General features: G+C 35.9%; 1 protein-coding gene across 1 annotated transcript in view; it reads right to left on the minus strand.

The window, feature by feature from the left end:
• Window positions 1-27,692, minus strand: part of LIN9 (lin-9 DREAM MuvB core complex component) — a 79,086-nt gene that overhangs the window by 7,743 nt on the left and 43,651 nt on the right. The window contains exons 5-11 of the mRNA XM_036755899.1: window positions 23,712-23,845; window positions 16,134-16,259; window positions 13,094-13,251; window positions 8,801-8,934; window positions 5,668-5,787; window positions 5,245-5,346; window positions 487-567 (exon numbers count right to left, since the gene is read on the minus strand). Of these exons, the coding sequence (XP_036611794.1) occupies window positions 487-567; window positions 5,245-5,346; window positions 5,668-5,787; window positions 8,801-8,934; window positions 13,094-13,251; window positions 16,134-16,259; window positions 23,712-23,845 (855 nt within the window). The remainder of the gene's footprint in view (window positions 1-486; window positions 568-5,244; window positions 5,347-5,667; window positions 5,788-8,800; window positions 8,935-13,093; window positions 13,252-16,133; window positions 16,260-23,711; window positions 23,846-27,692) is intronic.

A 27,692-nucleotide genomic window follows, 5' to 3' on the forward strand; every position in this document is an offset into this window, starting at 1 on the left:
GTCTTATCAATTCTAAATGAAAAAGTTTTGTTTTGTTTAACAAACCATTTAACTGTAGCTAACCATTTTCAAAATGGGAAGCTAACTTTCCTTCTTGCTGTTGTTCTATATATGCAGATGAATCAGTATCAACTAAAGTAAATGTGTGACCAGCTTCTTGACACTGTGACTAAAGTGAGCCAGACTTAGAGCTCTCAATGACATAGAGACAAAAAAGTCTCCAGGTACCAATATCACCTCATTTTCCTAGAACCCCCATTTAAATATGAAATCAAGGGGCAAGCGGGGTTTAACTTCTAGAATTTCATCTTATGGTAAATCTGTCCAAAACATACCTGCTGCATTTTGTAAGATACTTATGTTAAACAAGGACTTGTAAAATATACCTATTTCAACATTTTCTTAAATAAGGCTTTAAAAAATCCTTGTAAATAGCAAAGTTCAATATTTTAAATTCAAAGAAACAAAAAACTGAAATGTCCTTACCAATTTTTCTGCTTCTGTGTTCATTTCCCTTAATTTCTTGATGTGCTCCTTCTTAATCATGAGAATTTTTGATAATCTAGTCTATAGACAAAAAAGAAGAAATGTTTTGGAAATAAAATATAGATAGAAAGTAATACTAAAATAAAATGTGTTTTATTTGTTTATTACAAAAGGCCCAGATAAGATATAAATTTTAAAAGGCAGCAGATTTCCAACTTCTCACTCAGTAATTTTAAACAATGGATTTTGGTAGTTCTCAACAAAAGATATAAAGACATAAGGTATCTGATTTTTTTCCCTACAGGTTTTTTTTTTCACACAGATGAAAATATAGTTAAAAAATTAAGCTAATGCTAGCTAAACGGCTAGTATTTTAAGTTCTCACTACTGACTGATGTCAAAATACATTAAAAATTATGAGTCCAAGTATTACATAGGAATATAATATTGACATTTTTATCTTCATTATTCAAAGGGAAATATCAAAGACTTTAGTTCCTTTAACACAGTCATCTTTCATTTTAAGTCATTCCATATACCTGTTAAAAATTAGAATAGATCCTCTTTTAAAAACAAGCTATATATGTTACAAATTGCATGAACTTTTAAATGACTAGTGACTCTTATAAAGACAGGTAATTAACTAGTGATTTTTATGCTACATCACTTGTGTTTTAGTTAACAGAAAATTTCAGTTACAAATGTGGATTACAGTCTTTCCATGAGAATCAAACTTGCTTGTAATAGGGTATACTTCTATTAAAACTTGAAGGAGATATAGTTTTTTTAAATTTATTTGATATTTTAGTTTTCAACATTGATTTCCACAGGATTTTGAGTGACAAATTTTCTCCTCATTTCTACCCACCCCCCCATTCCAAGATGGCATATATTCTGATTGCCTCGTTCCCCAGTCAGCCCTCCCCTCTTTCACCCCACTCCCCCCACCCCCATTCCCTTTCCCCTTACTTTCTTGTATGGCAGATTTCTATGCCCCATTCCCTATATATCTTGTTTCCCAGCTGCATGCAAAAAACAACTTCATTTTTTTAAGCATTTACTTTTAAAACTTAGTTCCAAATTCTCTCCCCTCTTCCCTTCCCACCCACCCTCCCTAGGAAGGCAAACAATTCAACATAGATCATACATGTATCATTACGTAAAACACTTCCACAATGCTCATGTTGTGAAAGGCTAACTATATTTCCTTCCATCCTATCCTGTCCCCCCCTTTATTCAGTTTTCTCCCTTGACCCTGTCCCTTTTTCAAAGGTGTTTGCTTTTGCTTACCTCCTCCCCCTATCTGCTCTCTCTTCTATCATCCGCCCTTTTTTATCCCCTTCCTCTTACTTTCCTGTGGAGTAAGATACCCAATTAAGTGTGTATGTTATTCCCTCCTCAAGTTGGATCCGATGAGAGTAAGATTCACTCATTCCCCCTCACCTGCCCCCTCTTCCCTCCCAAAAGAACTGCTTTTTCTTGCCACTTTTATGTGAGATAATTTACCCCATTCTATCTCTCCCTTTCTCCCTCTCTCAATATATTCCTCTCTCACCCCTTAAATTTATTTCATTTTTTTAGATATCATCCCGTCATATTCAACTCACCCTGTGCCCTCTGTCTATATTCCCTTCAACTCCCCAATACTGAGAAAAGTCTCATGAATTACACACATCATCTTTCCATGTAGGAATGTAAACATAACAGTTCCACTTTAGTAAGTCCCTTATGAATTTTCTTTCTTGTTTACCTTTTCATGCTTCTCTTGACTCTTGTATTTGAAAGTCAAATTTTCTACTCAGCTCTGGTCTTTTCACTGAGAAAACTTGAAAGTCCTCTATTTTATTGAAAATCCATGTTTTACCTTGGAGCATGATACTCAGTTTTGCTGGGTAGGTTATTCTTGGTTTTAATCCTAGCTCCATTGACCTCCAGAATATCATATTCCAAGCCCTTTGATCTTTTAATGTAGAAGTTGCTAGATCTTGTGTTATTCTGATTGTGTTTCCACAATATTCAAATTGTTTCTTTCTAGCTACTTGCAGTATTTTCTCCTTGATCTGGGAGCTCTGGAATTTGGCGACAATATTCCTAGGAGATTTCTTTTTGGGATCCTTTTCAAGAAGTGATCAGTAGATTCTTTCAATTTCTATTTTACCCTCTGGTTCTAGAATATCAGGGCAGTTCTCCTTGATAATTTCTTGAAAGATGATGTCTAGGCTCTTTTTTTGATCATGGCTTTCAGGGAGTCCAATAATTTTTAAATTATATCTCTTGGATCTATTCTCCAGGTCAGTGGTTTTTCCAATGAGATATTTCACATTGTCTTCCATTTTTTCATTCCTTTGGTTCTGTTTTATAATATCTTGATTTCTCATCAAGTCACTAGCTTCCACTTGCTCCAGTCTCATTTTTAAGGTAGTATTTTTTCATCGTGGCCTTTTGGACCTCCTTTTCCATTTGGCTAATTCTGCCTTTCAAGACATTCTTCTCCTCATTGGCTTTTTGGAGCTCTTTTGCCATTTAAGTTAGTCTATTTTTAAGGTGTTATTTTCTTCAGTATTTTTTGGGTCTCCTTTAGCAAGTCCTTGACTTGTTTTTCATGGTTTTCTTGCATCGCTCTCATTTCTCTTCCCAATTTTTCCTCTACTTCTCTTACTTGCTTTTCCAAATCCTTTTTGAGCTCTTCCATGGCCTGAGCCCAATTCATATTTTTCTTGGAGGCTTTTGATGTAGGGTCTTTGACTTTGTTGACTTCTTCTGGCCGTGTGTTTTGATCTTCTTTGTCACCAAAAAAGGAATCTAGAGTTTGAGTCTGAGTTCATTTTTGCTGCCTGTTCATGTTCCCAGACAACTACTTGACCCTTGAGCTTTTTGTCAGGAATATGACTGCTTGTAGAGTAGAGAGTACTCTGTCCCAAGCCTTAGTATCCAAGCACTGCTGTGTTCAGAGCTACTTCTACTCCACCATCACCCCAGGCTCTGTCACAGCAGCACTCCTCCTCCCCCAAGAACTGCCTGTAATCCAGATCCACGCAGGGCACAGCAAGAGAATCTGCCTTTGTGCCCACAAAGTGATCCTTGCACTCCCGCTCTTATCTGCTGCTAGATTCCTCCCACCATGTGAGCCAAGGACTCGGGAAGCAGCTGATGCTAGAGTTCTGGAAGCAGCCTCAGGAGCTTCCTGCTTCTGCTACTGCCACCACTGCACCACCTCCTTCATCCCCAGAGCTGGTGGCCGGATAGCTCTGAACTCAATCCCGCAGTTTCCCAGTAACCTGCTCTGCATTTGTGGGTTAAGAAGTCTGGTAACTGCCACGGCTCACTGTTTCATGGCCCCAAGGCCTGTTCCATGCTGGCTGATTCCAGGTCTGGTCTGTCCCGGCATGGTGCACGCTGGGCTGCCCTCCACTCTCAGCACTGTGCGATAGACCCTTCCTGGTGACCATCCAGGCTCTCCTGGGCTGGAGACTTGTTTCCCTCTGCTATTTCATGGGTTCTGCAGCTCTAGAATTTGTTCAGAGCCATTTTTTACAGGTGTTTGGAGGGATTTGGGGGAGAGCTTAAGCAAGTCCTTGCTTTCCAGCTGCCATCTTGGCTCCCCTCCAGGAAATACAGTTCTAAATATAGCTTCCTAATTTATCAAAGAAATATGCTATTTTAAAAAATTAATTAATTTTTAGTTTTCAATGTTCACTTTTATAAGATTTTGAGTTCTAAATTCCCTTCTCCCCTCCTGAAGAAAACACACAATCTGATACAGGCTATACAAGTATGATCATATTAAACATTCCATATGTCATGTTGTGAAAGAAGACTCAGAACAAAAATCAGAACAAAAGCATGAGAAAGAAAAAACACAAAAAAGAGAAAACAGTCTCCTTGGAGGTGCATTCAGACTCCATGTTATTTGTCTGGATGAGGACGGCATTTTCTATCAAGAGTCTTTTGGAATTGTCTTAAATAAGAAATATGTTATTTTCACAAATGGCTCTAAGTTTTAATGTCACAGCTGTTGCATTGATGTGAACATGACAGTTGTTATGTACCACTATAATGATACCCCATCTACACCAACTCAAAATTAAAGTGCTGTCTTCAAAAACTTCAAATGGATAAAGATCAGACAACATACATAACCCATTTGATCACTCATAGATTCATACTACTACTTCAAGAACCAATTCTTACTGCAGGTAATTAAGGGATAAAATGGGAATAATATATTAAGATATGTGACAACCAATATCCAGTTAATAGGTTATATCAAAATAGCTGTTTAAAAAGCAACTGCTCATGTCCAGAAAAAAGAGCTTAATTCCTTCTGCCCATATAGGTAATAAAGGTATTATGAAATTCAATAAGTTGATTGGTGATCGTGAAATGATTTGAGGTAACAACATATGTATAAAACATAATTTATTAGTATACTGAAAAATGTCATGAGGTTTTAATAATAAAATGGCAAAATAATAAGAACTAGAAAAAATAAGTTCAACACGAAAGATGAAAGATTTTCAAATATCAAAGTCACTATAAAAGTTTTTAATTTACTTTTTATTAGAGGTTAAAATCAGAGTTCTTAGAACCAGTATGTGTTGACAAAAAAAAAACACGTAAAATAAATTTATTTTGATACTGTTTTGAGTATGAAATGATACTGTTTTGAGTATTAAAATATTCAGTTATAATAGCGATAGCATAAAATGTCTGACAACAAAAAAACTTGCTATTCATGCTATTTAAAGAAATACTTACTACTTGGATAAGGAATTCCACTGGAAAACCACCTAATGTTTCAGTATCTGAACCAGGAAGTTTGCTTCTCCACGGTGACTGTCCTAACAACGGATCATTATCCTACAAAAAAGGGGGGGGGGCACAGGGAAGGAGAGAGTTGGAATAATTTAACAATTTGCTGCATAAAAGAATATATTTTAATTTTTAGTATTTCAGATACAGAACAAATTTCATTATCCCAAATCCCGTTTCATTGAAATCCTAATACAACGAAAAATATTTCTAAGTATTTCCTAACTGTTCAAAATTCAATTATTGTCCTATGGAATAAAATAATATGTTATGACATATCACCTATATCCCATATTAATAATGTACCCTGAATTACTGAAATCCAACATGAACACAAAACACTGACAGAATTTTCAAAACTTTACTTACTGTAATTGGCGACTGGAGAGGAGGAGTGTAATGTAACCGTGGTGGAGTCATGAAAAATCGAGATGGCCGTTGTTTTTGTCCAAAGGCCGCAATTGGCATTGTTTCATGAGGTTCGTTACTCTTTTGGGAGATGGAAAATGCTTCATGTTAATTTCCATGAAAGTTCAAAACATCCTACCAGTAATTTAAGCTTCATAGAATTTATATTATTATGTAATCAGTACGCTAATTAGGTCATAGCTTATCTGCTAACACATGTTCAATAAGTTGGTCATCAAAGATCAAAAGTTTAACTTTTCTCAAGAGTTTGAAAATCATGTTTTGTTGAGGATAACAAGTTGCATCAACTAAAAAGGGAGGGAATAGGGCAGCCAAACAGATCATTAGAAAATTTAAGACTGACACAGGCATTCTTTATGCCAATCTTTAGAGATTTCTCGGTCAGTCCAGATGTAGATATTTTTCTAATGAAAACCAAAGTAAAAGGTTTTCTGTCTAGGGAAGAATAGTTATTCATCCTATGAAGAAATTACATGGATAAAAGAAATCCTTTTTTGAAAAGCAAATTTAAAGACTTTATCTATTAACTGCGATAACCCTAAGGTTAGTATACACTGACCTATAATCAGAGAGGACTAGAAATGAGCTATTAATTTTGCGAGGAAGCAAACTTAGATCACTAAGTATTAAAAATAATTATTTGTAATGTTATAAAGTTATTATAATAAAAAGTGAATTATTAAAAACATAATCATCCAAGTCTCTTCCCCCTGTAAATGTAAATGGGTGAAGCCTTCAAAGTAGATAAGTATAATGATTTACTTTTTGAAAACAAGAATGGTTACTTTCTTCTCTCTTCTTGTTTCAAAGGTTAAATAATCTATTTCGTAAATAACAAATTCATGTCCTTGACTTTTATCAATGTTGTAATCAAGAACGGCGGCACCAGGCTGAAAATTGATCTTTCAACTTATAGCATAATGTTATATTATATTGATCTTTCAACTTATAGCATAATGTTATATTATATTATAATATATATATTATATATATTTATATATATTATAGCATATTTCAACTTATAGCATAATGCTTAGCAGCATTAAAAAAGCTACAGCTACACTATCTTTTTTGGGGAGGAGGGCACATGTGATTACAATAATATGAGAACACTGGCAATTTATTTTTAACTTGAGGTTAAGAGAGTTGCTTGGATCACTGGCTTTCTTTAAGTCTTAGCGAATGTCCCACTTTCTGCAAGAAGCCTTTCCCAGTTCTCCTTAATCTTAGTGTCTTCCCTCTGAGATTTTCTCCAATTTATCCTATCTACATCTTGTTTGTACATACTTGTTTGCATGTTGTTTCCCTTACTATAATGTGAACTCCTTTGGAACAGGGACTGGGTTTGTTTGTTTTTTGCCTTTCTTTGTAATCCCAAAGCTTAGCACAATGCCTGGAAGACAGTAGGTACTTAATAAATGTTTTTTGACAGTTCATTCCTAAGAAAAGCAAACTACAATTATTTTAGTTATTTGAAATCAATTCATTCCAAATTAATTTTAAGGACCATTAACTTGGAGATATTTTTAGGAATAAGTAATACAAGTAATGATCACATTAGCTCATAATATACTCAATTAATATAAAATTGCTGAATTAACTCTGATCATCATGATCACGAAACAATGATCTAGTAACTTGGGAGGAGTACTTGACCATTAAGTTGGAAGATTTGTATGTGGGCCCAGCTAGTCCATTAATTAGCTCTATGACCTTGGATATATTTGGAATACAGATAGGAACTAGATGTGTGATTTCACCAGGGAACTCCCTGGTAAGGAAATTCCCCCCATGAAGCAAGTCAGGCCTTTCTATCTCAGAGAGCTGCCTAGAGCACTGAGAGGTTGAATGATTGGCCCAGGGTCACATAGCCAGGGTGCATCAGGGGCAGAACTTGAACCCAGGCCTTCCTAGCTGCCTGTTCCCTAAGCCACACCGCTTCTCTCTAGATGCATTATTTGTCTTTATGACTCACTTTACTCCTCTGCAAAATATGAACCAAAAAAAAAATACTGTTCCTCATTCCACACGATTATATTGGTAATTAAGGTGGGCTTTTAGCACTTATTCAATCAAGTGCCCTTGAAGAGTTTGGCCTTTGTTTCATTGATTAAATTAGGAGTCATTGATGACCTCCTTGCCTCAAGGGAAAACCTAATTTACATGGGTCTGAGTGACACATTTGTGACAGCAGAGGCTTTAGTGAGTTTAAGCCACATTGTTGTGATGCTTTTATGTCACACGGGTAAGTTGCATGTGTGACTCGCCTTTGACCCCTAACAAGATATATAAACCCAGAGGTTGGCATTCTCCCTTGGGGCTCTGAGCCACAGAAGAAGTGGCAAGTGACTCAGGGCCAGCCATTGTTAAGAACTCCCCGGCTCATGGACCCAGATGTTGATGCTTTTTGGTAACTATGAATTGTGATTTGGTCTGTTTTTAATGTATGTTTGTAATTTGTTTGTATTTGCTCTGAAGTTCAGGATGCTGGCTTTTCCGCCTGAACTAAGTGAATGATATTTGTATGTTGGATTAAAGTAAGATTGTTAACCCCTTAACGTTACTTTCCTTAATAGAACAGATCAAAAGAACCTGGGCTGGCAGCATTCTTGTTGTTGGGCTTGTGTTGGTCTTTCACCCCCACAACAGCTACTAGCCAAATTGTTACTACAACGATATAGGACAGCATTTTTAAAAACAGAAGATTCTACACAAATACAAGGTACTTTTATGCTTGAGAGCTACACAGGACCTAGACTAATAGGCTTTGAGGCATAATCCTGAAGTCATTACAGCCATTACACATTTAAATCCTGCTTTGGGTAATGGATCACAACTGGAGTTTACCTACACAAAGGGACCTGTGAGCTACAGAAAGTTCAAGCACAGTTTGGGTCTATGGGATTTCTCTGTAGATCTACGTAGTCCCAAAGAACAGGACTATGCATTTACTAATCACTCTTCCCATATTCTCAAGTTTTAGATCTATCATGAAATATAATTTATGTGAATATTTTATATCCTATACTTAATAGAAAATCACATCCAAAATTATACTAGAAATACTACTCACCAGGACTTCATAATCAGGGACAGTATGAGTTCCAAGTCCTGCTCTATCAAACGTAACTCTGTAAGTAGCATTAAGTGTGTCTACAGCATCTATCTGTCCAGTAAAGAGGCCATCATGAACACCACGCAATCGTGCTGAGAAAAGAAATAAAGATATAATAATGGTTGGAGGATGCAGAGAACCTTAAACAGAAAACTTTACTATATGTACTTTATATACTTAACAAGTATATAAATGGAAACACTATGATTTATACCACTGAATACCATTTCAAAGGTGGTAGTAAGAATAAAAATGGTGGAAATTAGTTTTAAAAAGGGAAGCTGATGATCAGTTACTTTGATAATACTTTACGTGTGTATATCTCAATGATATAATTTGCCTTGTGGCAAACTAAAAAATAGTCACAAAAGGACAAACTGGGGGTTGATCTAAATGATTTCTAAGAGTTCTTCAGCTCTAAATCTATGATCCTATGTTAAGTACATGCACTTTCAATGCAGTTGAATTCAAAAGTTTATTAAATACCTGTACATACAGAGCACTATGCTAGGTGGTGGGGGAGATAAACATATAAATAAGCTCAAGTACCTATCTACTTTAATGGAGTTTACAATTTAGTAGGGGCATGTGACACATACAGAAGAAATACAAAATGTTTTGTAAATGTGTGAGGAGTATAAAAAGCTAAGGAAGTATATGAAAATTATTTCTGATCTTTCACAGTAAAACTGAGAGTTCCACCAATAACTTGCTACGAATTCAAAAATAACAAATACACCAAACAAATCCAAATTCATTCTTCATCTTAAATATGAGATCACGGGTTGCAAAAATTATAAGATTCTTTTAGTAAAAGGAGCTTTTTCTATATGGAATATTATGTTGCACTGAGTGATCAATCAGTATCCTGAGTTTTAGGACTAACAGGTCCTCTAAACACCTATCTAAATCTTTTTTTTTTTTAGTTTTTTTGGGGGGCAGTGCAATTGGGGTTAAGTGACTTGCCCAAGGTCACACAGCTAGTAAATGTGTCAAGTGTCTGATGCTGGATTTGAACTCAGATCCTCCTGACTCCAGAGTCGGTGCTCTACTTTCTGCGCCACCTAGCTGCCCTTACACCTATCTAAATCTTAAGTGTACATTTACTTATTGACACTTCTATGTCTTCTTTCACTTCTCCTTGTTCTAATATAGCTCTCCCATATGAAGATTATATCATAGAGCACTGAGAAGTTAGGTGAATGGTCCCCAGTCATACAGTCAGCATGTGGCAGAGGAGGGTCTTGAATACAGGTCTTCTTGACTCTCTGGACAGTTCTTTATCCATTATGATACACTAATTAATAACTGATTTTGGTCCTTTGCCCACTTGAATCTTCGTTCAATTTATCCTAAAACAGCTTTCCTCTAGAACAACCCTTCCTCTAATGTTTACCTTGATATTCCCTTACATCTGTATAAAATGTAATAGGTCTACCTCCTTCAGGAAATGTTCTCTGATTAATACTATCTATTCTCCAATCACAATATAATCATTAACTTACCTTTCCTTCCCAAAAACATACTTGCTATTTACTAACTTTTTATTTACATAAACTTAGGTCAAATATTTATCTTCTATTCTCTATTGGATAGTATAAGCTGTTAAATCTAGCTCAAAGTGGGTATGTTTTGTGGTACTTCTACAATAATGCTTTCTTATTTTACCATATTACATAGTCACTGCATGTCTGCAAAGTCATTGGTACAAATCAGAGGAATGTGCATAAAGCTATATTAAATTAATGGAATAATTTAATATTATTCAACTAAGAAGTAGCTGTTTCTAATTTCAAGGACTAGAGAAAGCAGCACTTATGAACAAAATATGTAAACTAGAAAATAGGTGAAATTTATTAAGATTAGAAAATATCAGGATGAGAAAATATCTAAAACATTTTTATGGACAATTTAAAAAGTCTTGAGTCGAGTTATTTGGCAAGTGTTAAGAAATTCTAAATTTCAATTTAGTGTTAGTATTTATTAATTTGTTGAACTCTATTTTGAAACAAATATGGATATACAGTTAATCCTCAACATTCACGCATTAAACTTTCATGACTTCAAGCACCTGCATGATTTTTTTAGTAACCTTATTTTCACTTTCACATTGGCAACTATGCACATTTGCAGTTATGCAAAGCAGAGAAAAAAATTGAGAGGTACGATGCCCACAAGTTTGTGGAATAGAATAGCTGGTATCCTACTGGGCACTTCACTTAAATTGTCTCTAGAACTTAGTTTCAGTCTAAAATGCCTACTTCAATTTGTTCACCTTATCATTGTAAAGAGCTCCCTGGGCACTTGATACATATTTTCATTATCTGCCTTTAAAACTCAAGTTTTGCATTACAATTATGCCCCCAAAGTGTAGTACAAGTCCTTTAGACTCTAAGCCCAAGGATGCAGAGTTAGTGATGTGGCTTAGTGAGAAAATAAAGATGTGAGATAGACTTCATGCTGGAATGTATGCAGCTGCTGTCAGCTGGAAAACCCTTAAGGCCGTCAAACAGCACATGAAATGGACATCACTGACTGATTATTTCAAGCTGGTGTGTCCTTCGTGATCTCCAATGCCTTTCCCCAGCCATGAAAGACAGAGTGTCAGAGGCGATATTAAAAGCTCATCAATTTTGGCATCTTTTTTTTTTTTATGGAGAAGAACCGTGATCAATGAAATGAATCATGCAAAAGAAGAAACAGGACCAAAAAAAAAAAACCCAACCCAAAAACAAAAAGAGAGAAAAAGGAAAAAAAAAAAGAATGAAGGACAAACAACGAGTACAACATTCAATAATTGTGGTGATAATAGGCATTGTTGCAAGGAAAGCTCCATTTATTCCTACTCTCTCTAGTGTTTTTAATAGAAATGAGTGTTGTACTCAATTGGGTATCTTATCCCACAGGAAAGAAGGAGGAAGGAGATAAAAAAGGGGGGATGATAGAAGGGAGGGCAGATGGGGGAGGAGGTAATCAAAAGCAAATACTTTCAAAAAGGGGCAGGGTCAAGGGAGAAAATTGAATAAAGGGTGATAGGATAGGAAGGAGCAAAATATAGTTAGTCTTTCACAACATGAGTATTATGGAAGGGTTTTATATAATGATACACATGTGACCTATGTTGAATTGCTTGCCTTCTTGGGGGGGGGGTGGTTGGGGAGGGAAGATGGGAGAAAATTTGGAACTCAAAAGTTTTAAAAGCAGATGTTCAAAAAAAAAAAACTTTTTGCATGCAACTAGGAAATAAGATATACAGGCAATGGGGCACAGAAATCTATCTTGCCTTATAAGAAAGAAAGGGAAAAGGGGATGGGGGGAGTGGGGTGACAGAAGGGAGGGCTGACTGGGGAAAGGGGCAATCAGAATATATGCCATCTAGGAGTTGGGGGGAGGGTAGAAATGGGGAGAAAATTTGTAATTCAAACTCTTGTGAAAATCAAATGCTGAAAACTAAAAATTGCAAATAAAAAAAGAAATATGTTGTATTTTGTTAAAAAAAAAAATCTTGGCATCTTCTGAGAGCAATGAGTCAAGTCCCAGGAACCTCTCCCTAGGTTTTTAGAGAAGTTGACAGCATTACAGAATACAGTAGAATGCCCTCACAATGCCATTTGACACAGTGGAAGGCAAGATTCTAGTTAAAAATTTTTTTTTGCAGAATTTTATTTGCTGTATAGTATTTCTCATATTGTAGATTTCGTATGTTATGAAAAGTGAATATTGTCTGAAATCAATGTTTCAGGTTTTTTAAAATTAAGATGTTAGCACAAAAAGTACCAGAATTCTAGGGAATTACTAGTGATAAAAATGTTTTGTATGTTACCAATTTTATTCTGTGTACTGCATTTTATGGGTTATTTCATGGTTCTGTGTTAGGAAAAGTGAATATTATAAGAATTAATGTTTTATTATAAAGAACTGTATGCAGAAAAGGGTGAAACATTAAGTTTTTGGTGGTTGTGGGAACCTAATATTCTATTTCCCATAGGTTCAGGGTATCAACATTCACATTTTTCCTTGGAAGGAACATTACCTCCATGAAAATTAAGGAGTGACTGTATATATAATTTTTTTCTTGATGACTAAAAATCATGTATGTCAAACGTGAAGAAGCAGTCTGTCTTCAATAAATAATTGCCAAGTTTGTGAGCTTAAGCCTCTAATTTGTAATTAGCTGCTCAGTTCATGCTCTTCCTGACACATTTTCAGATAACCTCTTTATTGGAGTGTGGTGTGTCTGCCTTCTCTTACCTGTGACCTTTGTCCCAATGACCAAAGGGAGAGGAATCTCATCTGGAAGATCTTTGAATTGGGAAACATCTGCAACCTTCCTTTGTTGTAGGAGTCGAATTTTTTGCCGCTTCTGTTTTAATGCTGCTCGTTCCTCCTCAAAAAATGCAGAAGAACACCTAGGATACATCATTAAGTTAGCTAAATCGAATCCTGCTTATTTAACTTAAATTCTGACCTCCAAATCAAGCTCTTATTGGGCCCCTTATTCAACCTCATTCACAAGAAGAATGATCTTTTATTTGTGAAAAGCACTTTTAATGTTTTTAAAAACAGTATCTCACCATGTTGAACAATAAGTAGGCATGGGGATTATCTATTTGTTAAAGATAATCTGAAGCAGGAAAGTGACTTGTCCAAGATCATTTGATTAAATTGTCAGTCTAAAATGCCTACTTCAATTTTCATTTCAAAAAATTGTGCTATGTCTCTCAGAAGCCAGGGATCATAAATAACTTACATCATACTGCTAGAATTAAAAGAAGAGTCATCATCATATTTAAAAGTCTGAAATGCTTTAACTGAACTAAAAGTCAAAACATTTAAGTAACTATTTCTAAAGTTTGGCTGGCTCTTGTTCTCAAATACTTGGGTGAACACAAAAAACAATGAGTCTTACTATTAGTAGTGGGCAGATAAATGATTTAACTTCATACCTAACAGAGAGGGAATATGGTGCCCTGATGATACTACAAAGTGGTATTAGCAAAACTGATAAGAAAGACGACAGCAGACAATGAAGGAGGAGGGGGGCTGATCATGTGCTTAATATGGAAGTAGTATAACACATTGGGGTATTAACCTTATATTAATAATATCTTATATTTATATGGAAATTTAAAATTTGCAAAACACTTTACAGATATTATTTCATCTCATCCTCACAATAATCCTGGGAGGTCAGTAATATTATTATCTCCATTTTACAGATGAGAAAACCAAAGGAGACAGAGGTTAAGTGACTTGCCCAGGGTCATAAAGCTAATAAATGTCCAAGGCTGGATTTGAACTCAGTTCTTCTTGATTCCAGTTCTGGCAATCTACCCACTAAGCCATCTGATTGATTCCTTAACATTATTACTTCAAAGTATTTGAGAGAGTGAGAAGTGTGTTTGAAGGAAAATAAGAGAAGGAAGATAAGGGGATATTGCTCTATACAACAGCTTCATTGACATTAAGACTGAAATAACTGGTCTCTGATGGTTTGAAACTATAATTGCTTGTTTCTTCTTTTTATGTAGCTTTCCTTTTTATTTTCTTTCTTGTTCTGATTTTCATTCTTAATTTCCAAAATTCTGAAATATTGATTGTGACAGTAATTTGTTCCATACCTTTAATATGTCAGAGAAAAAGAATAATAAAATTACAAGTATTAATAAATAATGCTATGTCGTTTCAGCCTAGACAAGTAGGGTGAAGGATAAAAAGAAAAATAAACTGTTCTAAAGAAGTGAACAGAGGACAAATGAAAACACAGACATTTTTAAAAAAATTAAATAAAATAGTGTAATAAAGTGGTAAAATGATGAGTAGTAACTAAGGTCATTCCAATGGATGGGAATGAGAAAAAGTGTGACTAAATGTGATCAAACATACAAAGTTAAAGCAAAAGTGCTATAAGAGAGTACCCTAAAATAATTACCCAAATGGGTACAGTTAGGTAGAGTTTTTGTTAAAGAATTTTGAATGTTATTCCTAGAGTCCATTAAACTGGGTGGAACAATTCCCTAAAACATGTAGAAGCTACTACAAAAACAGGTGGAATTACCTGAATAAAGTCTTATGAGGTTAGTCTTTTCTGTACCACAGAGCTGGGGACAGGAAAGAAACAGGGAGAAAAAAAAAAGGATTGGGTTGAGCCTTAAGAAGAAGTCCTTATCTACTCCCACCTCCAAAATGAAACACACAACACAGGAAATTGGGAAGAATTACAAAAACTGAGCTAATAAGTAATTTAGAGGAAGGATTTAAGAGTTGGGATTATCATGTAAGACAAGGACAAGGGTCTCTTAGAAGGGAGACAGCACAAAAGAGAGAAAGTCCATTGAAACTATGGCTAGAAATTTCTGGTGTTTATTGATGACATCTGCTTCCTCCGGTTTTGGCCACCTCAAATGACTTGTGATTATTATGTGTGTGAGTGTAAAGACCATAAAGAAAGTGTCAGGGTAAATGAAACTTTGTGATTAAGAAATCTTTGAAATTCCATGTTTAGTGGTCATTTGTCCTACCTAATCTTACCCTGATTTTGTTTCACATTCTAATATCGGCTGGACATTTGACATTAGATTTGATAGCTGACAAAATGACACTACAAAACAAACAAAAATCAACCGTGTCAAAAATGCTAAGTTTATATACTAAATATTTTTGAAGACGAAGTATAATAAAACATTAAGAACTTGATAGAAAATGTTATAAAATTTATGTCTGCACTTCTGATACATAAATTAGGAAAACCAAAATGTATCTTAATTAGCCAAATCAAATAGATTTAATAGTCTTCAAGTATTCCCACTAGTAAAATGGAGAAATTTCTATGTAGAATAGCTCTATTAAATAGTAAAACAGAACAGTAAAGATTAATCTTTTTAAAAACTCTAGAATTTTTCAATAAAATTAGCATAAAATACCCTTACTTAAAAAAAAAATCAACACTGCACCATAAAAGTCATTCTATACAAATAAACAATTCTCGAATACTACCTAGGTTTGCTTCAGGTATTTATTAGAGTAAAATGAAAAAATAATTTGTGGGAAAGCTCTTCAGAAGATAAAGAACTTCAGGGAAGACAGTAACAGGCAGCATCATAACAATGTAACCTTCTGTCAGGGGGATCTCATGTTACTTGTAACATTTTAAACTAAAGTTAATAAAATACATTTAGGATATAAGAATGTAATCCCAAAGTTAATGGTATGGTATGGATTATTACACATACAGTTATAATGATAACAAATCAACTTAAAACTAAACAAAAAACCACAACTCTATTTTTACCTCCGTGGTTTTCCCATCAGCCGTCTAATTTTTCCCCATTCCACTCTTGTTAACTTTCGGGTCTTCAGATTAGGAAAAGACTCTTTCAGACAGACACAAAAGTCATTATCTCCTTCAAATAGTGGTCTGTTAAAACAAAGGTGACATTTTAATAATTTTCAAGTGATCGACTACATTCTTAAAATGAATAACAAACAATGCACACTAACTTTCTATGATCACTTTTGTTAGTTAAATGGTAAACTTTTCATTATAAAAATAACTGCTATTGCTAGCTACTATGTATTAAGAACAATAGCTAGCATTATTACACAGTGCTTTAAGATTTGCAAAGCACTTTACCAATAACTCATTCGGTCCTTATGACCACGAGAGGCAGCTGTTATTATTACCCTCATTTGTCAGATGAGGAAAGTAAAATGTCTGAATAAATTACTCAAAATGCTACTGCTTAAGATATATTAGTCACTAACACTTATTATGTTAAACTCAAAAGTTGGACAAGATTATTATCTGCAAAGGAAATATGACAAACCAGGTTGCTGTTTTTGTGTCATTCAGTTGTGTTTTACTCTTTGTGACCTTGTGGACCATCTGTCCATGGAGTTTTCTTGGCACATATAGTAGAGTGGTTTGCCATTTCCTTCCCCAGTGGACTAGGGCAATAGGGGTCACACAACTAGTAAGTGTCTAAACCGGATTTGAACTCAGGTCTTCCTGACTCCAACTCCAGTGATCTATCCACCTAGCTGCCTCCCAGACAGACCATATCACTAATTTAAAATTAACTATAAATATATTTAATGAATGTTCCTGCAGAAAGCATATATTTTCTTGTCTTAAGGATCATGTCTTAGCTGACTTCAAAACTGCCTCGAGCCCACAATTAACACCAATTAACCAACAAGTATTTACCAGTATAACAAGTATACACCTACTATGTACAAGGCACTGGGTAAACAAAAACAAAAAAGAAACAGTTCCTGACTTTGTAGAACTTACCTTCTAGTAGAGGAAATAACATGTACATGTCCAAGTATAATACAAAATAAAGCTATAAATAGAACAACTTTTTTGGGGGGGGGGTAAGATGAGGGGGTGGGGGTGGCAGGGAGGAGAGCACTAGAAGCTGAGAGAATCAGGAAAGGCCTCATATAGAAGTGTAGTGCTTAAGCTAAGCTTTGTGATGGAAATGAGGGGTTGGGGGGGGGGGGATATGCATTCTTGGTATGGGAGACAGGATAATGTATGGCATGTGAGGAATAGAAACAAGTATATTTTGGTTTAACTGCAAAGTGAATGAAGGGTAGTCCTGTAGGAGATTAATTCAGTTCTAGGTATCCAGGAGTGTGGATGATTGATTAATGGTTCTAGGAGTTTTGACTGGCTCCTGGGAGTCCCAGTGGAACTTTTGGGTAGGAAAGTGAAGACTTGAGTACCACCAGTAATGCTTTCATTACTGTGCCCAATGCTTCATAGGGGAAGGGTAGATTTGGAAAGTGAATAGCTGGTTAAGAAGAAGGTAACTTAGAAATGAGCTTGGATTTCTGGAACACGGCTTAAAATGCGGGAATGCTGGGATCTTGACTCATAATAGAGAGTACTTAGAGAAAGAACTGCTTAAAAAAAAAAAAGTACTTGCCAGTAATCCTATAAATCTAATCAAATGGGTTCTTCCCATTGGGCTTCACTCATTTTGGAATGTTTTGACTTTTCATTATGCCCCAAGAAAATTCATCATTGGGAAATCTCATCATCTCATAAGAACTAATTAATTAACCTTGTTACTTTCACCTAATCAAAGGCTGCCCCTCTGATTTGAAGGTGGAACTACAAAATTCTTCATTTATGGAGAAGACACAGGACAGACATCTCAAAGATGACTTGATTTCCCACCTGGCTGCACTCATTTTGGAGTGCCTTGACTCCTCCACCAACCCATCTCCTGGGTACTTCCCCATTTCCCTGCCTGGTCCCCTTTTCAGCTTTCTTTTATATATAATCTTCCCTCATTAGATTGTAAGCTCCTTTAGAGCAGGAATTTTTTTTCTTATTTGAATCCCCAGTGCTTATCACAGTGCCATATAGCAGGCACTTAATGTTTAATGACTATTAACTAACTTTAAATGAAAAAGGAAGAGAAAACTTTATCTACATCTAGACACACACACAGACACACACACACAGACACACACACAAGTGCGTGTGCGCACACACACAAGTATCCACCAAACTAGACAACAGAGAGGGGACCTACAATATAGGGAGAAATAGTATAGAGATGCCAAGAAATGAACAAAACAAAAACCCAAGAAAGCAGGCATTAATAATGACTTGCCTCAGATGTCAACACAAAATAAACAAATTATAATTAACAAATAAGGTAAAAGTATATAGACAACTAACAGGAGTATATAAGACCAAAACCCATTCTCCAATATTTAAGTAGCCAAAGGATGAGGAAGAAATCATTCTCAAAATAAGAATTACAGGCTATTAACAACCATTTCTTTCTCAGTTCTGCTTCAGACTCTCCAGACTTCACCACTATTCCTCAGCTGCCTTCTCACTCTGGATATCTTCTGAGGGCTACATTTTGGGGAGGGGCCCAAGCTAGCCATCTTTCATTCCTTTCCCAGTTTGCTTCTGACTCTCTAGACTTCCTACCCCACTGCAACCCCCATGCAGGTGGTACTTCTCCTTTTCTTCCCCTTCTTTCAACTTCCTTTTATATACTGTATTTCCCCATCAGAATGTGAACTCCTTGATGGCAGATACCGTCTTAATTTTTGTTTGTATTTGTATCCCTAGTGCTTAGCACAATGCCTGGCACATAGTAAGCACTTAATAAAGGTTTATTGACCTTATGAGAAAGAATGTTCCAAATCATTAATAATAAGAGAAATAAAAATCAAAACAATCCTGAAATTTTACTTCAAAACCAGTAAATTGGCAGAGATGATCAAAGATGGGAATAGTCATTGTTGGAGGGGTTGTAGAAAGATAGGTATACTGATGCATTGTTGGTGGAATTGTAAATTGATTTATCAGTTGTGTGAGGTAGTGAGAGAATAAAGTGTGAAGGCTTCATAAGGAATATGTGTGTACATATATATGTGTGTGTGTGTGTGTGTGTGTGTGTGTGTGTTTATATCTAAAATGTCTGAGAATCAATATTTAGAGAAAAGGGAAATGGGATAAATCTGAGTCTGTGAGTCTGTGGGAATCTGATTATTTAGCCTTTAGGAATGTCTTTCTCCCCCTCCTTCTTCAGATTTATAGATGTCACCTCAGCTGTGACTGGAATATAAGATTATGAAAGCTTCCCTATGAATAGCTCAGGCAAGGCAATATTCAAATAGAGATAGTACAAATTTAGTTAGGATGTGAACCTCACTAGGCCTAAGTTTCGTTTTCCTGTAAATCATATGATTTCGGGGAAACTAGATGATATTTCCCTCTCCCCCTCCCCTAGCCTACTTACAAATGGTCATCTTAGCATTAAAATTTCCCTATAAGGTAATTCTGTAGTTTCTGTGCTTGTATTGGGTAAAAACTTATTCCTGGTTAGATTGTGAGGCCACTCATCTCTGCAAATGGCGACAGGGGTCCAGCCTCTGGGGTGGGATTTCTTAGAATTGTTTGTACAAGGGTATATATCTCCCTGCTTGCCTTCTTTCCCTCGCCTCTCTTCACTGCTATCTCTGCCCTGGTAGTGAGAGATGCCCAATTCTCACAAGACTTGATCAAATAAAGTTTCTATTTTTTTTCTGCCTTGAGAAACTGAGACACCTCTGTTTTTTTTTTACTTGAGTCAGTAGTCTTTTGACCCACACACAGTCTAGAAAATAATTGGAATAATGTGAGTAAAGTAATTAAAATATCTGTATCTTTTGACCAAGATTCTTCTTCTAAGGCATATACCCCCTCAATGAGGTCAATAAAAAAATGAAAGCTCCAAACATACCAAAATTTTTAGAAACAAAGTAGATGCTCATCAAATGAAGGAATGACTGAACAAATTGTGATACATGAATGTAACAGAATATTACTGTTCAGTAAATATGATAAACAAGATGAATACAGAAGAACATGGATAAAGACATACATGAAAAAGTCCAAAATGATATAAGTAGAGTCAGAAAAAATCTATACATTATACAAAATGACAACAAAAATGGTTAAAAACAAGAATCACAAAACAACTGAAACAGAATACTGACAAATCATAAAGAACAAGCTTGGTTTCAGAAGAGACAGAAGACATTAGCCAGGGGCCATGAATATGGGACATTACATATAAGATATCGGATTTTTTCAATATGTTCTTTTTTTCAATGCTTTGTTTTAAGGAATGCATCTTAGGGAAGGAGGAAGAAGGATACAGGAAGAAGTCTAGGCAATGTAAAAATGAAATATATCACAAAAATCCATGTTTAAAAAGTAAGATTAACTAGAGATTCTAGTGCAAGAAGACAAATTTGGCCTCACAGATACAACTGAGATCTGGCAGGAGAGGATTTACATCTGGAATATGGAAGGGTATTCTTTATATCAAAAGAATTATAGGTAAAAAGATGTCAGAGTAGCATTGTCTATTAAAAAGAAATATTTGCAAGTGGAATAGGAATAGGAGAGAGCAGGATAAAAGGAATTTGGATGAAGATCAGTAGAAGTAAAACAGAAGTGATATTGTCATCAAAATACAGTTCTCCAGAGAGAAAAAGGAAATGGATGAGTTTGGAAAACAAATCACAAGCCTGGCATAGAAGAATAATATAAGAGTCACAGAGAACTTGAACTTCCTAGACACTTAATTCCATACCACATTTATTAAGTAGTTATTCTAGAACAGGTACTATGTTAGATGCTAAGAATACAAAGATAACTGGATGGAACTCTCTTCTCAAAGCAAAATAGTCACCTATTTCTTGCTTACTGATGACTTGCTTCTTCTTTAAAATTAAATTTGTTTTTAATTATGAAAAATTATTTTTTCTCCCTCCCATTTTCCCTCAATCCCATGGGAAAAGAAAAAGGAAAAAGGAAAAAGAAAACCCTTCTAACAAGTAAGCACAGTCAAGCAAGACAAATTTCAATACTGGCCATGTCCAAAAACGTGGGCTTCATTCTACATATAAGTCCATCACCTCTTTGACAGGAGACAGGTGGCATTGGTCCTCTTAAATCGATCCTTTAAAAAGAAGAGTAACCAACAAGAGAAACTACTATTCTGAATATAATTCTTGCAAAAAAAAAAAAAAGTGGGCGGGGAGGGTTTGCTTTGGTGGGTGAAGTGGAAATAATGCTATTTTGTTTGTGGTGAAGTGACCACAACATCTGAAAATTTGTGATAAAAAAAGGAAAGGAAAAACAAGTCTAGTCTGATATGTAGCCTAGATTTGAGAAAAGCTAATTTCAAAGGTTCAGAAAAATGATAAGCAGAATCCTTTCAGTTTTGCAATACAGCTCTCAAAGGGTACATCTTACTGAATAAAAAAAGAGATAGCTTTGTATATTCAATGCTACAGCACTGTATATGCTCTAGGTGAAGCCTGCCCATGAAGAATGGGAGACTCTCAAGAATAAAATTATGAAAACACAAAGAAAAACAATTCTGATGATGAATAAAAGGGACAGCTGTCTAAAGAGGTCAATAAGGATGCTAGGAAGCTAATCAACCAAATATGAGTTTCAAAAGATATGCATGTAAGATGGGAAAATGTCCCAATTCTTGCGCTTGGTTTAAAAACAATCAACCTCACAAGTAAATGATGGGAGAGGCATGGCTTGACAACAGTTTATCTAAAAAAATTCTGCAATTAGTGCAATGGATGGAATACTAGGACTGGAGTCAGAAGAACAGAGCTCATCTGGCATCACATAATTACTAGCTGTAAGACCCTGGACACATCAATTAACCTTTGTTTGCCTCAGTTTTCTCAACTGTAAAATGGGAATAATAATAGTACCTACCTCCCAAGGTTGTTGTGAGGATCAATTGTAAAGTGCCTAGGAAAGTGCTTGGCCCATAATAAGCATTATATAAACGTTACTGATGATGATGAATCAAAAAATGCCAACAGGATCTTTAGGTTGTATTAAGAAAAGCAGAGTGAGAAGGATGATGAAAGTGATAGTCCTACTGTAGTACGCTCCAGCCATACTACATTATGTAATATTGTCTTCAGTCCTAGGTGTCATAAGAGAGTATATTCAGAGTAAACCAACAAAAGTGGTGGCGGCCTAGAGATGACGCTATATGAATTTCAGTTGAAGAAACTAGGGTTCTTTAGGCTGAAGAGAAGACTTAGAGGTGGGAGCAAGAAGCTATGGTAGTAGTCTTTAAGCATTTGAAGGGAGAGACTTGTTCTCCTTGGCCTCAGAAGGCAGAATCTTACAAGGGCAGCTGACAGAAGTGTTAGAGAGGCATATTTATATGCCTGATTCAAGGAAAATATTCTTAACAACAAGAGCTACTCCCTGTTATCCTTTTAAAATTGGAATAGGTTTGCATAGGTACTAGAAAATTTCAAGCAAAGGCTAGATATTGTCAAGTATTATTGTAGAAAGAATTCTTGTTCAGGTACAGGTCACCACTCAGGTCTCTTTTAGTGCTGAGATTCTATGATTTTGATTCTGTGGTTCAGATAAATTATTACCCTCAATAATCTTTCCAAACTCATTAGAAACCTGGAGAGAGGCACGAAACCATCTCACTCACAAGTCTCTAAAACCAGCAGCCAACCTGGGCCCAGAAATCATTCTATTTCTTAACACAAAGTAGTTGTAAATCCCTTGAGCCTGACCCAATTAAAATCTAAATCTTCATGGGGCTCAGAGTTTCTAGACTAGAGTGGAATTAGATTACCAGGTAGATGACCAATAAATCGGAGAAGTTAGAAGAGAGTGATTAGTTAACAAAAAATAGATTTCTAGCAGGTGACTATCAAAATCCTCAGAATTTTTCCCATAGTTCTTATAGCTGTACGGCCAAGTCTCAATCAAATATTTCCCAATTTCTTCCTATTTCTATACAGGACATCTACTAGCGAGTTCTTTAAGTACCTCTTTTGAAAAAAGTAAGAATATTTTCCGAAATGCTATCTGAATAATTTTATCACCAATCATGTCTGTATCATCAAACTAACATAAAACCCCAAGAAAATAGATCTTTCACTGCAGATATTAATCTGTCTTTGAAGAATTAACAGACTGTTCCTTTTTGAGTATCTCTACTATTGTCCTTTAAAAATCACATTAAAAAAGATACTTTCGTTTAATTTATCAACAGATCTTCCAACTCCTCTCTCAAAAAGGAAGAAATAAAAATCAAGAAAACTATGGGCAAAGCAGAAGGTTTATTTAAGAAGGAACAGAAAATTTTATCTAGACTGAAGAGAATAACCATTTATTAAGCACCTACTATGTGCAAGACACTATGCTAAAAGCATTATTAAAAACTATCTCATCTAAAAAAGAATACCAAGGACCAAACATCTACAGATAAGGTTTCAATTTCTATTGCTTGAAAAACTTAAATTTATGGTTCAAAGTAATATGCCGCAGAATACATACTTGTCTATATTTGAGTAGAACCATTCATAGATGCACCACTTGTGCGCTTTGGGAAGTTTGAGAAGGTTGCGCAGGCGGAAGCCAATCTTCTGTGAAGCTTTCTTGTCTGGGGTTGACATTGTTGCTGTGAATTTCTAGGAAATAAAACACAGAGAGTATTTGAAGACAGATATCTGTAATCTTCAGCAGAAAAGGCAAATAGTTTTATAAAACTTTATAAAACATTCAAAATTCCTAAGCTCAAATTTTTTTATTTATATGAGTTTTGATTATTTTATTCCTATTTAAAGTCTAAAGGTTTTCATAAAACATATCATGAAAATCAAAGTTGATAATCATCTTCTTATTATCCACTCCAGATAATGTCCAAGATCTTATCACTATGGGCTATACCTACAATGATAGTTTTATTGGCCCCTTTCTATGCTATGACTGTTTCCTCCTAACAAATGGATGCCTATCTATCTATAATCCTTCATTTTGCTCCGTGACCAACCCGCCTACTTTCCCAGTCATGTATTTTAAAAATATATTTTGTAGATCTCTTGCTTTCATGTTGCCTTTATTCCCAAATCAGGGCTATTATATATGACAAAGATTAAAGAGGCCAAAAGAAAATATCATTTTTATTTTTCAAATTCAGTGTTGATTTTGATCTTTGCTCTAACAAGTCAATGGTCTGACTATACACAACTAACTCTGGAATGCTGTTACCGTATTTTTTGAAGAAGCTTTTTCTAATGGAAGCAAAAACCAAAATTCTCAGGGAAAGAATAGGTTTTAAACCAGAGGACTGTTTTTATTAGTAAATTCAAATTCTTTTTTTTTAAAGTTCATAATTTGTTACGACATTCCATAGGGTATTCAAGCTTTTTTGCTGCAGTGTAATTTCAATAGAAGTAGATAGGTAGATAGTAGAGTTGCTAGAAACCAGAATCCTAGAGTTGGGGAACAAAAATTCACAATCAGCATGTTTCTATAAGAGTGAACTATCAAATGAAAAAACGTGTAACGGACAAAAAAGGAACATATCTATAGACTATATACAGCCTTTATTCCTACACTTTTCTTCCCTCAGACTCTTAGATCTTTTTGCCTACGAGCATTCTATGATTATAGTGGTGCAGTGTTGTCTACTTCCACAGCCTTTGTTAGAGGCTATTTACTCATTCCAGTCATGCTCCAATTGCTCAAGAATTTGGAAAGCCTGTTTTGGAATGGTCTTCAAACTCAGTTTACAAGCCATTCAGTAATAATGATCACACTATAGAAATTTCTGACAAAATGTGTTCAAAATGTGCTCCTCTTTTGACTCCCTATTCCTCATATCGCCAATTTCACCCAGCCAAGCCTCAACCTTGGATCATTCCCATCATTCACTGCCTTCCCTCCTACACATGTGCCGCTAAATGAAAGTGGACGTGGAGAAAAATCACTTAACTTTTAACTATGTCCATTATAAAATTATGCTACACAATCTCAACTGAGCCCTCACTGCCACTAAGCAATCCTCCTACACCTACCTACCTTATCAACTCACTCTCCATTGCAGCAATCCCCAAACTTTTCATTCTTCCTCAAACATTCCATGGTTCCCCGTACTCACTCAGCTGAGAAGTTTGCCATATATTTTACTGATAGCCCTCTGTCATCTCCACTCTTTTCACTCATTTTCATTCTTTCCCTGTCTGGTAGCTTATCTTCTACTGCCTAAAAATATGCCCATGTCTGCCCTATCCTGAAAAAACTCTCACTTAATCCTTCTATCCCTGCTAACAAACATCTTATATCTCTCATGTCCTTGTAGCTAAATTCCTAGAAAAGACCATCTACCATAGGTGCTTCTACTATCTCTTTCAATCTCTTCTTAACCCCTTACAATCCAGTTTCCAATCTTTATCATTCTACTGAAAGTGCTCTCTCCAAAATTATTAATGATCTCTTAATGGCCAAATCCAGGGGCCTTTTCTCATCCTCATTCCCCTTGACCTCTCTGCAGTCTGTGACATTGTTGATCAATCTTTCCTCCTTGATACTCTCACCTCTCTAGGTTTTCAAGACACCACTCTCTTGCTTCTTTGCCTACTTATCAGACCACTCCTTCTATCTCCTTTGCAGGATCTTCTTATGCCCTTTAACTATAGGTGTCCTTCAGGGTTCTGTCTGGGCTCTCTTCTCTCTCCCTCTATACTATTTCATCTGGTGATATCAGCTCCCATGAATTTAATTATCATCTCTGTGCTAGTGATTCTCAAATCTACCTATCTTGTCCCAAACTCTCCGCTGACCTCCAATCTCACACCTCCAATTGTCTTTTGGACATCTCAAACTGGAAGTCCAGTAGACATCTTAAACTCACTATGTCCAAAACAGAACTTGTTATCTTTCTCCCTAACTCCTGTTCAACCTCCCTCACCTTCCCTATTACTGTACAGGGCAACACCATCCTCCCAGTACCTTGGATTGAAAAGCTATCCCAGACTCCTCACTATCTCTCAACCCCCCACCCCATATCCAATCCGTTACTAAGGCCTGTTGATTTCACCTTTGCAACATCTCTCATATACCTATTCACATGTATATGAGTATATATACTTCTCTCCTCTGGTACTGCCACCACTCTAGTGTAGGCCCTCTTTACCTCATGCCTGGACTATTGCAGTGGCTTGTAGGTGGGTCTGCCTGTCTCAAGTCTCTCCCCACTCTAATCCATTCTCCATTCTGCCACTAAAGTGATTTTCCTAAGTGTGGGTCTGATCATGTCATCCCCTTCTTTCTACTACTCAATAAACTCCAGTGGCTTCCTAATGCCTCCTGGACCAAATACAAAGTGCTCTTTGGGATTCAAAGCCCTTTCTAAGCTAGTCCTCTCCTACCTTTCCAGTTTTCTTACACCTTACTCTTCAATCTATTGACATTGCCCTCCTGGCTGTTCCATGAACAAAACAATACACCTCTCAGCTCTGGGCATCTTCTCTTGCTCTCTCCCATTCCTGGAATGCTCTTCCCTCCTCTGCTTTGACTACTGACCTTCCTGACTTCCTTTAAGTCTTAACTAAAATCCCACCTTCTACAGAAAGCAATGGATAGAGTGCCAGGCCTGGAGTCAGGAAGACCTGAGTTAAAATCTCACCTCAGATACTTACTGTGTGACCCTAGGTAAGTCACATAAACCTGTTTGCCTCTGTTTCCTCATCTGTTAAATGAATTGGAGAAGGAAATGGCAAACCACTTCAATATCTTTGCCAAGAAACCCCCAAATAGGGTTACAAAGAGTGGGACACAACTGAAACAACTGAACAACAAAGCAGGAAGCCTTTCCCAACCCCTCTTAATTCCAAGGTGTTCCGTCTGTTGTCCTCCCCACCCACCCCATTCAAGCTCCTTGAGTGCAGGGACTGTCTTTTGCCTCTTTTTGTATCCCCATTGCTTAGCACATAGTGATAATAAACATAATCAATGTTTACTGTTTGACTGATGAAGACATTACCACACCCAGTTTATTCAGCAGACTTGACTCTCAAACTTCTATTTCCAAAAATCTAATACAGCCTTAGAGGCTGAAGATCTGCCACCATAGCAAATATTCTGAGTCCTAATAACAGTACCTTTGCACATTTTTTCCTCTGATGCACTCTGATATTCTTTGTACTATATTTGTCCCCGCTAGATTGAGAATAAAGTCACATTTCATTCATTTTTGTATATGCTCTAAAGATCTAACTAATAATAGATGCTCAAAAAATTTTGTTGAATTAAATAAATACCTTGATGACTGTATCACAGACACTGAAAACAACTGAAAAGTAGTTCAAAACACATTTTGAACAACAGTAACACTGTGTATAAGTGCTTATTATAAGCTCCCAAGGAGTCTGCTTTGAACAGAATAATGATCATTTGGATGCATAAGTTTGGATATATTTCCTTTTGGGGGTAGAGAGAAAGGAGGGGTATGTTTCCTAATTTCCAAGTCCCACT

This window comes from Trichosurus vulpecula, chromosome 4 (genome assembly GCF_011100635.1).
Source record: "Trichosurus vulpecula isolate mTriVul1 chromosome 4, mTriVul1.pri, whole genome shotgun sequence".
Taxonomy (NCBI): domain Eukaryota; kingdom Metazoa; phylum Chordata; class Mammalia; order Diprotodontia; family Phalangeridae; genus Trichosurus; species Trichosurus vulpecula.